The sequence below is a fragment of the Panthera uncia genome (genome assembly GCF_023721935.1).
Source record: "Panthera uncia isolate 11264 chromosome C1 unlocalized genomic scaffold, Puncia_PCG_1.0 HiC_scaffold_4, whole genome shotgun sequence".
NCBI lineage: Eukaryota > Metazoa > Chordata > Mammalia > Carnivora > Felidae > Panthera > Panthera uncia.
Window position 1 is genome coordinate 4,266,622 of NW_026057585.1, and position 14,496 is coordinate 4,281,117.

General features: G+C 39.4%; 1 protein-coding gene across 2 annotated transcripts in view; it reads left to right on the forward strand.

The window, feature by feature from the left end:
• Window positions 1-14,496, forward strand: part of NOTCH2 (notch receptor 2) — a 163,964-nt gene that overhangs the window by 63,262 nt on the left and 86,206 nt on the right. For both annotated transcript variants that reach the window (XM_049618358.1, XM_049618357.1), the window contains exons 3-4: window positions 5,313-5,572; window positions 9,446-9,781. In XM_049618358.1, coding sequence (XP_049474315.1) covers window positions 5,313-5,572; window positions 9,446-9,781 — 596 coding nt within the window. The remainder of the gene's footprint in view (window positions 1-5,312; window positions 5,573-9,445; window positions 9,782-14,496) is intronic.

Consider the following 14,496-nt stretch of genomic DNA (forward strand, 5'->3'; position numbering starts at 1 on the left):
TTGCCTAGTCTGGACATTTCATAAAAATGAAATACACTATCTGGCCTTCTGTATCTGGCTTCGTTCACTTAGCATGATGTTTTCAAGGTTCGTCCGTGTCATAGCATGTTTCAGATCTTCATTCCTTTTTATGACCAAATAATATTTCATTGTATGGATATACCACATTTTACTTCTATCTGTTCATCAGCTTATGGACATTTGGGTTGTTTCTACTTTTTGCCATTATAGATAATACTGCTATGAACATTCTTTACAAATTTTGTGTGGACTTATATTTTCACTTATTTTGGATATATATACCAAGAAGGGGAGGCAGAATTTAAGACATCAGAAAGAAGGAGCTTTCTGATCTTGGGATCCACCCACACTGAAGACTGTTCTGTTATTGAAGTAGTGAGCCATTAATTTTATTTTACTTAACAAGTGCATGGTGTTTATGCGCCAGATACTGTTCTAAGTGCTTTACAGTTATTAAAAAACCCTATGAGGTAAGCACTATTACTAAATTCATTGTTACAATGAGTTTAGTAACTTGCTCAAGGTCACCTATCGAGTAAATGGGGAGCCAGAATTGAAATCCATGTGGTTTGGTTCTAGGGTCTGTACTCTTAATAGCAAGAACAATAAGAACTTCAAGCATTTATTAAATTCTTACTACTACTCAGGCACTGTGCTTAACTGCTTAGATTCAAGTAGAGACTGGTGATCATCTTTTAAGGATATTTCAGAAAGAACTATCTCATTGGGTAGAAATTGCCTTAGGGTGTCTTAAATCCCAAGATTTATTTTATTCCAAGGGTGCTATCTGGCCTAAGGCTTTTAAGATGATCAGAATTTGTATCAAGAAGGAAACTGTGAGTGTGAATGATAAGTATTATAGGAATTCAGTTAATAAGACTTGTCAGAACATGGTAATTAGTTATATATAATTTAAGAGCATTAACTAAAAGTGACTTTTGAGATTATGAGTGGAAACCTTGGAAAAATTGAAGAATTAAAGTTCCATGGGAAAATGATCCCACTTTTCAAATGTTCAGTATCAAGTACTGCAGAGTAGATTAGAGTAAGTAGACGACTTTTAGTAAACTGAGCATATGCAGGTGGAACTGTTTATGGGGGCACATGAAGGTAGTTGTTCAAAATCAGATGAAGAATGACAACAGTAACACATGTACATGAGAGAAAAGAGCAGTGCAGCTCAAACTTAAACTTTAAGCTGTCTGTGATTGATGGGGAGGAAGGAGAAGAGGAGTCAGCAATCTAGACTAAGAATTTACCAAGCTCTGAGATGGAGTCCTAGAAACCAAATGTAAAAGGATTAAAATGATAGAAGGTCTGGTCAGAGACACTTCTACAGGAAAGAGAATTTCTTTATGATGAAATTTCAGACTGAACTTGACAAGGGGAAAGAAAGTCATTGTTCTTAGAGCATAGTTTCTGGGCGATAATTGGGATGCAAATTTTGTTACTAAGGGACAAGTAAGAAGTAGATGGAAGAGAAAGGGAAAGTATCTGTGAAATTAGGCCACAGTTAAAGAAGTTTGGTTGTGACCGAAGAAGAATTTGGAAGGGGAAATGGGGCTTAGTGAAAAATGTAGGTTAAGAGAGATTTGTATGTGTTTTAAGGTAAAGAAATAGACTGATTGATATCTAGCCCTCTAGAACATTTTAAATAAGAAATTAAGTCTTTATTAACAGTATGTCTAGTTTCACATAAAAATAAGATGTAGTTCTTTCTATATATGGACTTTAGGAGAGTAAGTCAGTTGTATATCATATTATCTCACCTAGAGTAAAAACCTCAAGCCTTCTTCATGCTGGTCTGCAGGCCCCTCAAGATCTGCCTCCCAGTTAACGGCTCTCATCTATTTTCTGCTACTCTTTTTCTTAATCCCTTTGGTAGAGCCACAGAGGTCTCCTTGCTGTTCCTCAAACATGCCGTGACTGTTTCCTATTTTAGGTCCATTGCATTTGCTGTTCCCTCTGCCTTGAACACACTTCCCTAAGTTACCTGCATGGCTAGTCCCTCACTGCATCAAGGTCTTGACTCAAATGTGCCCTCTAAGTGAGGCCCTCCCCAATTTTCCTATTTAAAACCAAAATACTTCATTTTATCTACCCGCTACCATTCCCAATTCCATCCCTTCCCATCCCCCTTTCCAATTTTATTATTTTTTTCATAGCACTTAACTTGACTGAACAAATTATGTATTTGTCTTTGTCTTCCCTTTCGAGAATTTAAACTCCACAAGTTCAAGGACTTCCCTAGCATTAAGACAATGTCTGGCATATAATAGGCACTTATAAATGTTTGTTGGATGAATGAATGAGTGCAGTATTCTTTGCAGAAACTGATGTGAGAATATTTTTCTTCATCATCATCATTAACATCGTTATTAATAAGCATGTTGGATGCCATATATAGAATTGGGTTTCATACATTTTCTTACCCAGGAGTTGGCAGATTTTCTATAAAGCACCAGATAGTAAATATTTTTGTGAGCTAAATGGTCTCATCACAGGTGCTTAGCCCAGTTATTGTAATGCAGAAGTAGCCATAGACAATCCATAAATGAATGAGTGTTGCTGTGTTCTAATACGACTTAATTTATGGACACTGAAATTTGAATTCTCGTGATTTTCAAATGTCACAAAATATTAATCTTTTTTTTGACATTTTTCTAGCTATTTAAAAATGTAAAAACTATTTTCAGCTCATAGGCCATACAAAAACAGGCAGTGGGCCATAGTAGGCCTGCAAGCTATATTTGCCAGCCTCTGCTTTCACCGGTTTCTTAGACATATCTTAGTTGAAACTTATTTTTCTGTACTTGCTAGGGAGCAAACAATGCAGATTAAACCCTAGTCTCACGTAATTCGGGAATACTCTTGGTTGGCTCCAGAAATGTTCATATTGTTTCATTTTTGTTTTCCTGGGAGCCTTATGTTTTTTTTATATGTTTATGATACTAATATTTAAATGAATCTGCATTCTCTGAGCAGATGCCACATGATAGTGTTGGGGAGGCGGTGGTGGTGCAATAGTCCAGGAACAAAGATGGGCAAAGCCCACCCAGGTTTAACAGTTTTCCATTATTTACAAGGTAAATAATTCCCATATGGGTAAATCAAGAGTTGTCAGCCAGGCATAACGCCCATAGGACTACCATTATGAATGAGAATTGTGTTCCAGTTTTGAACATCATCCATAACAGACTTCTTAAATAAGTTACAAATGCTTTTAATAATATAGCTCAGGGTTAATTTTAGCTATGCTACATTTGCAGTTTTTGTTCTTCCACTTAAAAAAAATCAGAAAATAACGTATTCTATTATCAAATCAAGCTGTGATTTGCATAAAGCACCATATTTTCCTCAATAAGTACAAAGGGAAAAAAAATGGTTTTCATTTGCAAAGCTTTTTAACATAACCCATAACCTTAACATTAGGCTTTCACATACTTGATTTTGTAAGTTTCTTACACCAGTCCCGCAATGTGGGTACCCTTTTCAACTATTTAAAATGTGAGAGAACTAACAGTGAAGTTTAGCAACGTGTCCAAGGTCGCCACATCAGGACTCACCCCAAACAGGTCTTCTGACCATATAAAGTGCAGACTCCTTTACAGAAACTTCAGCCAGTCTTTGGTTTTAGTGCTGTGCCCTCCCCTTACTACCTCTCCATCTCCTAGCTTCACCCGCTCATGATGACGCTCAAAACTCTAGCTGCTTCTGGCTCTGCCCTGCTTACTGTACACAGATCTGGGAAGAGGAGAGGAGGCTGTCACTAGTTACATGACTACCACTGGAGCTACCCACCAGCTCTGTTTCCTCCTCCAGGTGTGTTAGCTACTGCATACTTCTTCTGGGCAGGTTCGATCTCAGTTCCTTAACATCTGGTCCTCCTACTTTTCTTAATAACTGGGACCTCTGAAGACCTCACCTTGCCAACTACTGGCTAATGAGACATGTTGGGTATGATTGAACAAAGGCAGGAAGGAGGAAAACACAACCCCAGTGCTTCACGTCTGGGCGATAGGGAGAATCAGGACCCAGAATCTGCACATTGCGAGCTGTGTTGGGAGCTGGTTTTGAGGGGAAAGATTTCGAGTTTGGTTTGTTTGTTTACTTATTTTTCCTTAGAGTTTGGTTTAAATGTGTCATCTTTAAGGTAATGATGGAGCAGCCTTGTAAACTTAGTTTTCTATCCTCCAAAAAGTAAAATAATGTAGAAATAGGTTTATTCAAATATCTGGGGCAATGGCCAAATGGTAAAATTTACAGTTAGAATCAAAGTCTTTGTGTTACTTTTAAACACTTCTTAAAAGCCTGTGTGGCTCAGACCATGTTGGGGAAAGCCTTTTTTAATGCTGTTTAGAGAATGTAGTATTGTCATAAATACTACACACAATTTGGGATGGTTGTATATCTTATGATTCAGTGGGTGGCATATAAAAAGCTCCCTCAACACACCATGTGGAGAATGTTACAGAATGTTATTCTTAAGTTGTTGTGCTTTCTTCACTTTGGTGTTCGTATGGTACCTTAGATATTTTTTATGTCATTTTAATTATATTTTGTGCTTTTTTAAAAATTTGGTTAAAAAAGCTGCCTCCTGTTTATATCTTAACAGATTTAAGTTAAACAGAGAAAAAAGCCCCTTTGAACCCTTTCCTATTCCTGTACCTCTTTTTTCTTTCTCCATCACAGGGAAATGTAACTCCACAACATAACCCAGAAATCTAGGTATAGGCCAGTCGATGTCTCAGTGGAAACACGAAAAGAAGAACTTACTATTTCTCAGTGCCTAATTGAGAGAAATCACATGGTATTTTATATATTTTGAACTGGAGAGGGTAAGAAAGTCAGTCCATGCATTATCATGTGAATCTTACCTTAATCCTATCAGATGGCTTAGTCAAAGTGAGAAAGCTAATGAATTTGAACAGGCAGGAATCAACAGTGGTGCACAAAAAAGTGGTGCACAACAGTTACGCCAATACCAGCCTGTATCTATGTGAAAAAAGCTGTGGCTCATTTTGCCTTTGATAAGGGTTATGCTGACTGGCCATGGCAGACCATGCTGGGTAACCCACCTGGTATTCTGTCACCTACCAAGACTCAAAAGGACGTGAGAGTGTGTGGTTAAGTTCTCTAAGCGCTTCTGAAGTAGGGCAGTTTTTTAGGTTGTACCTTTAGATCTCTCAATTCATGATCTAGTGTTTCTTGAGTGGACTGCACTATCTTGTTAAGCTTTTGGACTTACAAGAAGTCAAGTGTTTTCATGGACTCTTTTCTTTTCCATGCAGATGTCTGGAGGGCTTCTTGGGAGAATATTGTCAACATCGAGACCCCTGTGAGAAGAACCGCTGCCAGAATGGGGGGACGTGTGTGGCCCAGGCCATGTTGGGGAAAGCCACATGCCGATGTGCCCTGGGGTTCACAGGTGATGACTGTCAGTACTCAACTGCTCACCCCTGCTTTGTGTCTCACCCCTGCCTGAATGGAGGCACCTGCCATGTGCGTAGCCGGGACGACTATGAGTGTACCTGCCAAGTTGGTTTTACAGGTAATGATGTGACCCAGGGCCACGTTTTCCTATTCTCAGCAGATACCTTTCTTTATCGTCTTTTAGATCTTGACATGTTGCTCTTAAGGATCCTCTAACTCTGGTGCCTGTTTAACGTTATGGTAAGGAACTCGAGTGTTCCAGACAACTATCTTTAACTTCCTTTTGAGAGTTCTAAGAGGGGAGAAAGAGAAAGTGTCCAATACTCAGAAGTATTTGACTGCCTAAAGTGTATATATGTCAAGATGGGGGATCAGAACCGTACTTCACTGTCACTAGAAGAAAAGCCATCTGCACTATTGATTACTTGCTTCTTGAAATCTCTACCTAGACATTCAGGCCACTGGCTTTTCTGGTTTTCTGTGCTCTGTTCCGTTATGATTCTGCGTTGCCTTGTCCTCATCCATTAAATTTTTGTGTTCCTTGGAACTCTGTGGTGAGGCCTCTTTTGAGCCGGGAACCTTCCTGTCTCCAGTGGCCTCAGCTGTCATTGTCTTCATCAGTTGCTGGTGACTCTTACAGTCATCCTTTTCACTCCACCCCCTCCCTGACATTCAGGCTCATACTTCTGACTATCTGTTGCATATTATCCTTGGAAATTTGACAGGTACCTCATACTCAACATGTTGATATAAATGGGTCGTAGTCAGATGAGGGACATGTAAAAAAATACTCCAAACTAGACTCCCCCTTTCCCTTATAACACTTAGACTCAGGCACCTGACCCAGTCCTTGAATCACCTCTCACCTGACTACTCCTCTCCATTCCTTCTGCTCTGTAGTTGAGGTCTACCCCGTCCATGTTGGTGATAGGTTAGCTCTCCACCTGGGCTCCTGCAGTCATTTCCTAACTGGTTTTCTTGCCTTTAGTTTCTTCCCATCTTGTTCACCTGTCACATTGCCACATCTTTGACCATAAATGCAAATCTTCTCACAAACTCACCTGCTTACAGTGCCTAATGACTTTTTATCATCCGCAGAATAAACTGCAAACTCTTTTATATGGCTTCCTTAGCCCATCATAGTCTAAGCCTTACATCTTTTTTTTTTTTTTTTTTTTTAAGTTTATTTATTTTGAGAGAGAGAAAGAGCACGAGGGCAGGTAAGGGGCAGAGAGAGAGGGAGAGAGAGAATCCCAGGCAGGCTCCCTGCTATCAGCACAGAGCCAGTGCAGGGCTCAAACTCATGAACTGTTGAGATCATGACCTGAGCTGAAATCAAGAGTTGGATGCTTACCCAACTGAGCCACCCAGGAGCCCCAGCCTTACGTCTTTTTATAGCTTCACTTCCCACAAGCATCTAGCTCTAGTCACACCAACAACATTCTCATCATTTCCTGAAAATGTCGTACTTACTGTTGCTTCTATGCTGTTGCACACCCCTTTGCCAGGAATACCCTTTTCTGCAGTTGGTGATTGCCCAATGTTGTTTAAAATTCTGTCTTAGTGACTTTTTCCTATTCCTTTAGGCAGTTAGTCTCTATGTTCCATTATTTGATGTGTCACATTTTATTGTAATAATTTTTTTACATGTCTCTCATCTGCCTAGATCATGAGTTCTCCACAGGTGGGTCTGAGCTTTATTCAAAATGAACTGTAGATATTAATTAAGTTAGATGAGGAAAGCGGAACCATTCACCAGTTTGTCCCCCCCCGACACCAGCAATTATGTAAATCTTATAAGCAAAAGTTAAAAACATACTCAGTAAACTAGATTGGGTAGGTTAGTTTGGAATACTTTTTCTACTGATTTGTTATTAAAAGGTGTTGGTAAGGGTAGAGGATAGTTAGGATGATCTGTTATCTTCATCATGACCATGACAGCATCGATGCTATGATTCATTAAAGAGATTTGGTGGTTAAGAGAACATTTTTTTCCTGATTGTCAGTTTGGAATTGTTTTGCTCTGCAAGCAAAGGGAAGGCATACCTGTTTAAAACATTTTAATCCTCACTAGTGGTAATGGCAATAATGTCTTCTTAATAATTAAGATGTTAACTCTGAAATGATGCCCAAATTAAAGCTTCTTCTTTTGCCATTAAAAGGATCCTTTCTCGGGGCGCCTGGGTGGCGCAGTCGGTTAAGCGTCCGACTTCAGCCAGGTCACGATCTCGCGGTCCGTGAGTTCGAGCCCCGCGTCGGGCTCTGGGCTGATGGCCCGGAGCCTGGAGCCTGTTTCCGATTCTGTGTCTGCCTCTCTCTCTGCCCCTCCCCCGTTCATGCTCTGTCTCTCTCTGTCCCAAAAATAAATAAAAAATGTTGAAAAAAAAAAAAATTAAAAGGATCCTTTCTTGGTGTTCTGCAGGGCTCTGATCATTTTTACACATCTGCCACTTTTGTCTGTCTTCAGGAATCACCACAGGTTAAGTTACCCTTTTCTTTTTGTGGTAGCCCTATACCCCACCTAATCAGACCTTCTTAGCTTATCTGCACTTATAGTTGAAAAAACAGAGGTAGGAACTTAGTGCCTGTAGGTATCATATATGGGAAGCCAGGTTCAAGGACCTTTCTGTTTTAGTTATAGGCAAATATTCTCATATACACAGTTGCTAAAAGGAACCATTTTTATCTCTTCTCCACTGTAGATGTTCCTCTCAGAGGAATGAAGAAAAAATAGGAAGAGAAATTTCAGTTCCTCCTTTTTCTCTCTGCTTAGCACCCTGAGATACATGTGCTATGCCCAAAATTATACTGCACCTCTCCTGTTTGATTTGACATTCCTTGACAGACAGCGAGCACTTCTCTGTGCTTGTGTGTCACCTCCCTCTTCTTTTAGAAAAGCTGTCATGGCTCTTGTTTGTTTTAGGTTTTTTTTTTTTTTTTTTTGGTTTTTTTTAAATTAAAAAAAAATTTTTGTTTTTATGAGAGCGCACATGCGCACTAGAAGTCTATATGAATACCAAATTTACTAATAGCATGGGAATATTTTTTTTTCTCTGTCTTTCTACCTCAGAGAATTTGCCTTGCTTTCTTGGAGTCATGCTTTAGGATCCAGCATATCAGTCTTCTGACCTCCTCTCATATTTTCCTATTTGAGAGTCCACAAGACTTACCTTTCTAGACCCTTTATTCTCACGATAACTTACAGCTTTTTTCATATATAAGTAGCTAGAGATTTTTCATCCTCTTCAAACACATCAAGCAATAATGTAGCAAGACCACAATTAAAATATTTCCCAGAATATGTATGTGGGTTTTATTTAAAGGAAATAGAAGTAGCACTGACTTGGTTCTGTCATATAAGAGATCTGTTTAGTAACTATGTATTATGGAAAAGATCAATGCATTTTATTCGCTCAAAGGACATGATTTGAGAGCCTCCTGTGGGGATCCAGCCCCTGCCCGTGTGGTAGGTGATATAGTAAAAGGAAACAGCAAATTTGGGGGGTGTGTATACATGTGCAGATCCGTGTGAGAGAATGAGAGAGAGCAATTTAGGGAGCTGAGAAGGGCAATAAGGTAACTTATGAGTAGAGTTGTCAAGTGGGAGTTTACTAGATGAACAAAAAGGAAGATGGCATTCCAAACAGAGGAGCAGCCTATGCAAAGGCAAGGTGTGAGACAGTAGATAGATCCAGACCTTCTTTGCCACCAAAGGGACTGATGGGCTCCTGTGAGGATGGGCTTCATATGACTAGCCTACAGTCCCCTCCATGTGCTCCACTGAGGCTTTGTGTCTTGGTTGAGGGCCCGAGGGAGTGCCTGTGTCACATGATCTTGAGGAAGCTCTGATTTGGGCTTCCTGTGAATTTCAAAGAGCTTAGGACATTCTGTACACAATAAATGATGTTGGATGGGTGGGAGATGTGGGATGTTGAGGATGAGACTGGCTCCCACTTCAGTGGGCAGCACTGAGTCTGTTCTGTTTCCTTAGGTAAGCTGTGCCAATGGACCGATGCCTGCCTATCTCATCCCTGTGCAAATGGAAGTACCTGCACCACTGTAGCCAACCAGTTCTCCTGCAGATGCCTCGCAGGCTTCACAGGACAGAAGTGTGAGACTGATGTCAATGAGTGTGACATCCCAGGACAGTGTCAGCATGGTGGTACCTGCCTCAATCTACTGGGTTCCTATCAGTGCCAATGCCCCCAGGGCTTCACAGGCCAGCACTGTGACAGCCCCTATGTGCCCTGTGCACCCTCCCCCTGTGTTAATGGAGGCACCTGCCGGCAGACTGGTGACTTCACATTTGAATGCAACTGCCTTCCAGGTAAGGAGAGCCTCCAGTGTCCTGGGATTGGGGGATACACCTCCAGCACAGAAGGAGGGTGGTGGGTGTGGCTCAGTTGCTGCTTTAGGAAATACCCTTCTCAGCAGGGAAAAGGGGAAATAAGAATTTTGTGTGGAGTGGGTTGCTGGTGAGGGAAGAGTTTTATGGGCCAATGTGGTCCATAAACTGAGTAGGGGGTAATTTAACATGTCAGAGTTTATGATGATGAGTGGCTAGGAAATTGTTTATTGTCCTTTTCGGAGGAACAGTAAGAAATAAAAGAAACAGTTCTGAGAAAGAAATAGATAGGCCTGTGGAATGGAAGGGAACAAATGAGAATTAGATGTTGAAAAATATGTCTGATTAATAAAGTACTGTAAACTGAATTGACAGTAATAGTAGGTGAGCAACTTTCCTATATGCTTTCACTTCTGAAGGAATAATAGATTATTTTCCTACCTACCTAGATGCACCTGCCTGTCCTTTTGTAATGTTCCCTGGGCTCCTGGCCCTCTCCATATGCTCTCTGTGACTTGGGGTAACCTTGCCCTGACTTGAAGCTAGAAAATTTTGGAACTGGGGTGGCGCTCTCTTACTCAATGGGCACTTTTTGATGAATGCTGATGAATAAGGTATGGCACAACCATACATAACTCCAAGATAGAAGCCAAAAAAGGAGCAATGTATGGAAGGAAGCTTGGAGCCCAGCGTTCCATAGAGATGGAGAAGGGAGCAAGCCTGGCCAATTCACTAACCCCTTATAAAATGATGAGGAGGCTGAAAACAGAATTTTGATTGGGAACAGAACACAAGCAGCTGGAGCAGATGAGCAACAAAACTCTGTTGCAACTAAGCAACAAAGATTCTGTTTTCATACAAATATCCTTAGTACAAAAACAAAAGAAGGAAAACTGTAGGGGGGAGTAATGTGCTAAGTAAGCAGAATTGCCTCAAAAAGAAGTTGTTCTAGCCACTATTTCAGAATGGGAATCTTAGAATCTGGTGTTGTGGATATGGTTCACATATCATGGGATTGTGTGTTTTATCTTTTGGGGATTAAAGGTCATATGTTGGTCCTTGGTACAAAGCCAAATGGCAATTTATTAATTTCATTCAGTAAAAATCTATTAACTGCCCCTGTTTTCTAGGCACTTGTACTGTGTGCTTGGGATAGGGCGATATAAGACACTGTCACATAATAAAAAACTTTATACCATTTAACTGTAAGCCACAAGAACAAGTTTTTAAATGTATTGCTTTCAGTTTCACTTTCAATGAAGAATAGATAAAGCAGTCATTCTAGACACTAAATAAATTTAATTGATAGAGTATTAATGTCATCCATATTGTCTTGTAGAAGAAATAACTGAAAGATATCTTTCTCCACTCCCATATTTGTTGGCTCTATTTTAAGGGTTAAAGAAGGAAACAGAAATGTAAACAATTTAACTTTATACATATTTTAATAAATAGTCCAAATGGTTAATAATTGAGGTGAGCACAATTTATTGTTGAAGGCTAAATGTGTTTTTTCAGTTTCAAGAAAATTACTTTTAATAGTTGCCCAGAACAAAAAGGTTGATTTGGCAGCGGAATACTGACGGGAAGTTAGAGAAGTCAATAAAGGAAGTTTTTAGCTAGGAGAGAGTGATTATTCACTCCCATAGTCTCTGCATTGTTATCCATTAGCCATGATAAGAACCTTAGGGAATTCTGAGAGTGTGTCCAGGAAAGGATCTGTCAAACGAGAATAGTATCTCCTCCTTGAGAAAGGAAATAACCAGGGATTCCACAGCTGAGAGGCTGCCAGGGCTCGTGGGATGGAGTAAGGAGATCTTGGCTATCTTTTATGCTCTGCTTGTAATTTAAAGCAAGACATTTGTTTACTCACTGATGAAGTGTGTGTGTGTGTGTGTGTGTGTGTGTGTGTGTGTGTGTGTGTGGGTTGGGTTTTGGGATGAGGATGCAGGGGCGGGGAGAAGAGTTGGCAAAGAGAAAACTAACATTTATTCAATGCCTTTTATGAGTCAGGCACTGTGCCAGGTACTTCTGCATCCATTAGCTCAATTACACAAAAACCTTGGGAATAGGTATTATTTTCTAGTTTTCCCAGGTGAAATAGCTCAAGTTTGGAGATGTTAAGTCATTTACCCAAAGTTGCACAGCTGACATGTGGTCGGGCTGAGTCTTAAAACCCAGACAGGTTATTTCCAAAGCCTGTGCATTGTACTGAATCACAGTGCACTGCTTGTCTATCCCTGAAGGTGCTTTGAAAATGTGTGAAACTTTTTGTTAAATGCTTTTGAGATGTTTGGGTTAAAAAAAAAAGTAGAAACTACTTCGAATTATGATCAAATAGTTTTTGTTACATTCCAGCCTATGTATGGCACCATGCAGACATTTATAATAGTTAAGTAGGCTAGTTCTTGCCTTTCAGGGTCCCATGATCCAAAACAGATGACATTAGCTTAGACAATGGATAAAAAGAAATTTAAAAAGAATTCAAAACAATAGATGATGCAGTAACACTGTGAATAAATATGTATTTACACAATTTGTAAGATTTTATGCTCACTGTTTTTATGTCCCAGGTAGAGTTTGGAGAGTATTAACCTTATTTCCATACAGAGAAATCGTGTCTGGAGATTATTTTTTCTTAGCAAGTCCTTTCCATAATGCAATATCATTCTCTTTGCCCCACCTTCCATTATGCTCCACACTATTTGAGAGACTAAAATGTTACTTAAAATAGTAATCAGTCTCTCGGGGCGCCTGGGTGGCTCAGTCGGTTAAATGTCCAACTTTAGCTCAGGTCAGATCTCATGGTTTGTGAGTTCGAGCCCCATGTCGGGCTCTGTGCTGACAGCTCAGAGCCTGGAGCCTGCTTTGGATTCTGTCTGTCTGTCTGTCTCTCTCTCTACCTCTACCCTGCTCGTGCTCTGTCTCTGTCAAAAATAAATAAACATTAAAAAATAATAAAAAATAATAATCACTCAATGTAAATAACACCCTTATTTGAGGAGAATCATTATTTCAAATGAGAAATATTGAATTGAATTGAATTGAATTGAAAATATTCCTTCCTCAAAGGAGAAATCAAGTCAGCAGGAGGGGAAAAGGTTTGGTAAGGTATTCTGCAGCTCCTGTGTGTGCTTCCTGCCACATTTCAAGTCTTTGCACTTTTAATTGAGGCCTACCCTGATCACCCTATTTCAGATTGTAACCAACCCCTATCCCCTTAATTATTGGCCCTGGTCTACTTTTTCTTTTCTTTTTCTGTAACACTTATCATCTGCTTAGTATATAATTTGTGCTATATAATTTACCTCATTATGTCTATTGTTTATTGTCTGTCTTCTCTAAATTCTGCTGCTTCTTTCTCTCTTCAGAGTAAAAGCTAGGATCTTTGTTTTTGTTCAGTGATGTACCCCAAGCACCCCAAAACAGTGCCAGGTTCATAATAGGCATTCAAATATTTATTGACCAACTGAGTTTTAGTATAATATCATAGTGTTTTGTTGTTGTTGTTTCAAGTTTTTATTTAAATTCTAGTTAGTTAACATATAGGGTAATACTGGTTTCAGGAGTAGAATTTAGTGATTCATCACTTGTGTATGACACCCAGTGCTCATCACAACAAGTGCCCCTCTTAATACCCATCACCTGTTTAGCCCATCCCCCATCTACCTCCTTCCATCGAAGGAAACAATCAACAAAAATATAGTACTGAGAATGTAATTTTGATCTCCTCATTTTCTTCCTGGAATCATATTCTCCTTTTGTTCTTGTGTGATATGATACTGGATAAGAAGAATTTTAGAGTACTTTTCAGCTCTGAAAGTCAGTGAACCAAGTTGGTGATTATATTCAAATGGTCAAGTTACAGTTCTTTTCCTGCAAAGGACAGACACTATGATTTCTGTGAGTTGATTTTTAAATTTTTATTATTGAAGTATAGTTGACATACAATGTTATATTAGTTTCAGGTGTACAACATAGTGATTTGACAATTTTGTGCATTACACACTACTCACCATGGTAAATGTAGTCACCATCTGTTGCCATACAACATTATGACAGTATCACAGGCTACATTCCCTGTGCTGTACTTTTCACCTCCATGACCTTATTTATTTTATTACTGGAAGTTTGTATGTCTTCATCCATTTCACCTATTTTGCCCACCCCAACCCCACTTTCTTTCTGGCAATTACCAGTTTGTTCTCTGTATTTAAGAGTCTGTTTTGTTTTTTAGGTCCCACATATAAATGAAATGATATGGTTTTGGTGTTTCTCTGTCTGACTTATTTCACTTAGCGTATACTACCCTCTAGGTCCATCCACGTTGTCACAAATAGCAAGATTTAATTCCTTTTTATGGTTGAGGAATATGAGTTTAGTATTTTATATCATTGTAAGACTCAGAGGGAATTAAAACTGCAAAAACAACTCCTCTTATGTGACAGAGGAAGAAGTGTTTCTCCACAGAGGAAAGAAAAAAGGAATATATTCAAGAGGGAACTAATAGAATCAAACCAAGGAACCATGTTTTCGTCTTCTTGGATGATCAGCTGTTAATAATCCAAATCCTTCATGGGCTACCATTAAGTAAGTCTTTAGCAGAAGCCCCGAGGAGGGGCACTTAGCCAGAATAATTTTAACATAACAACAAAATAGAAAATAAATTATTGAATCATTGATTCCCAATACTTTTG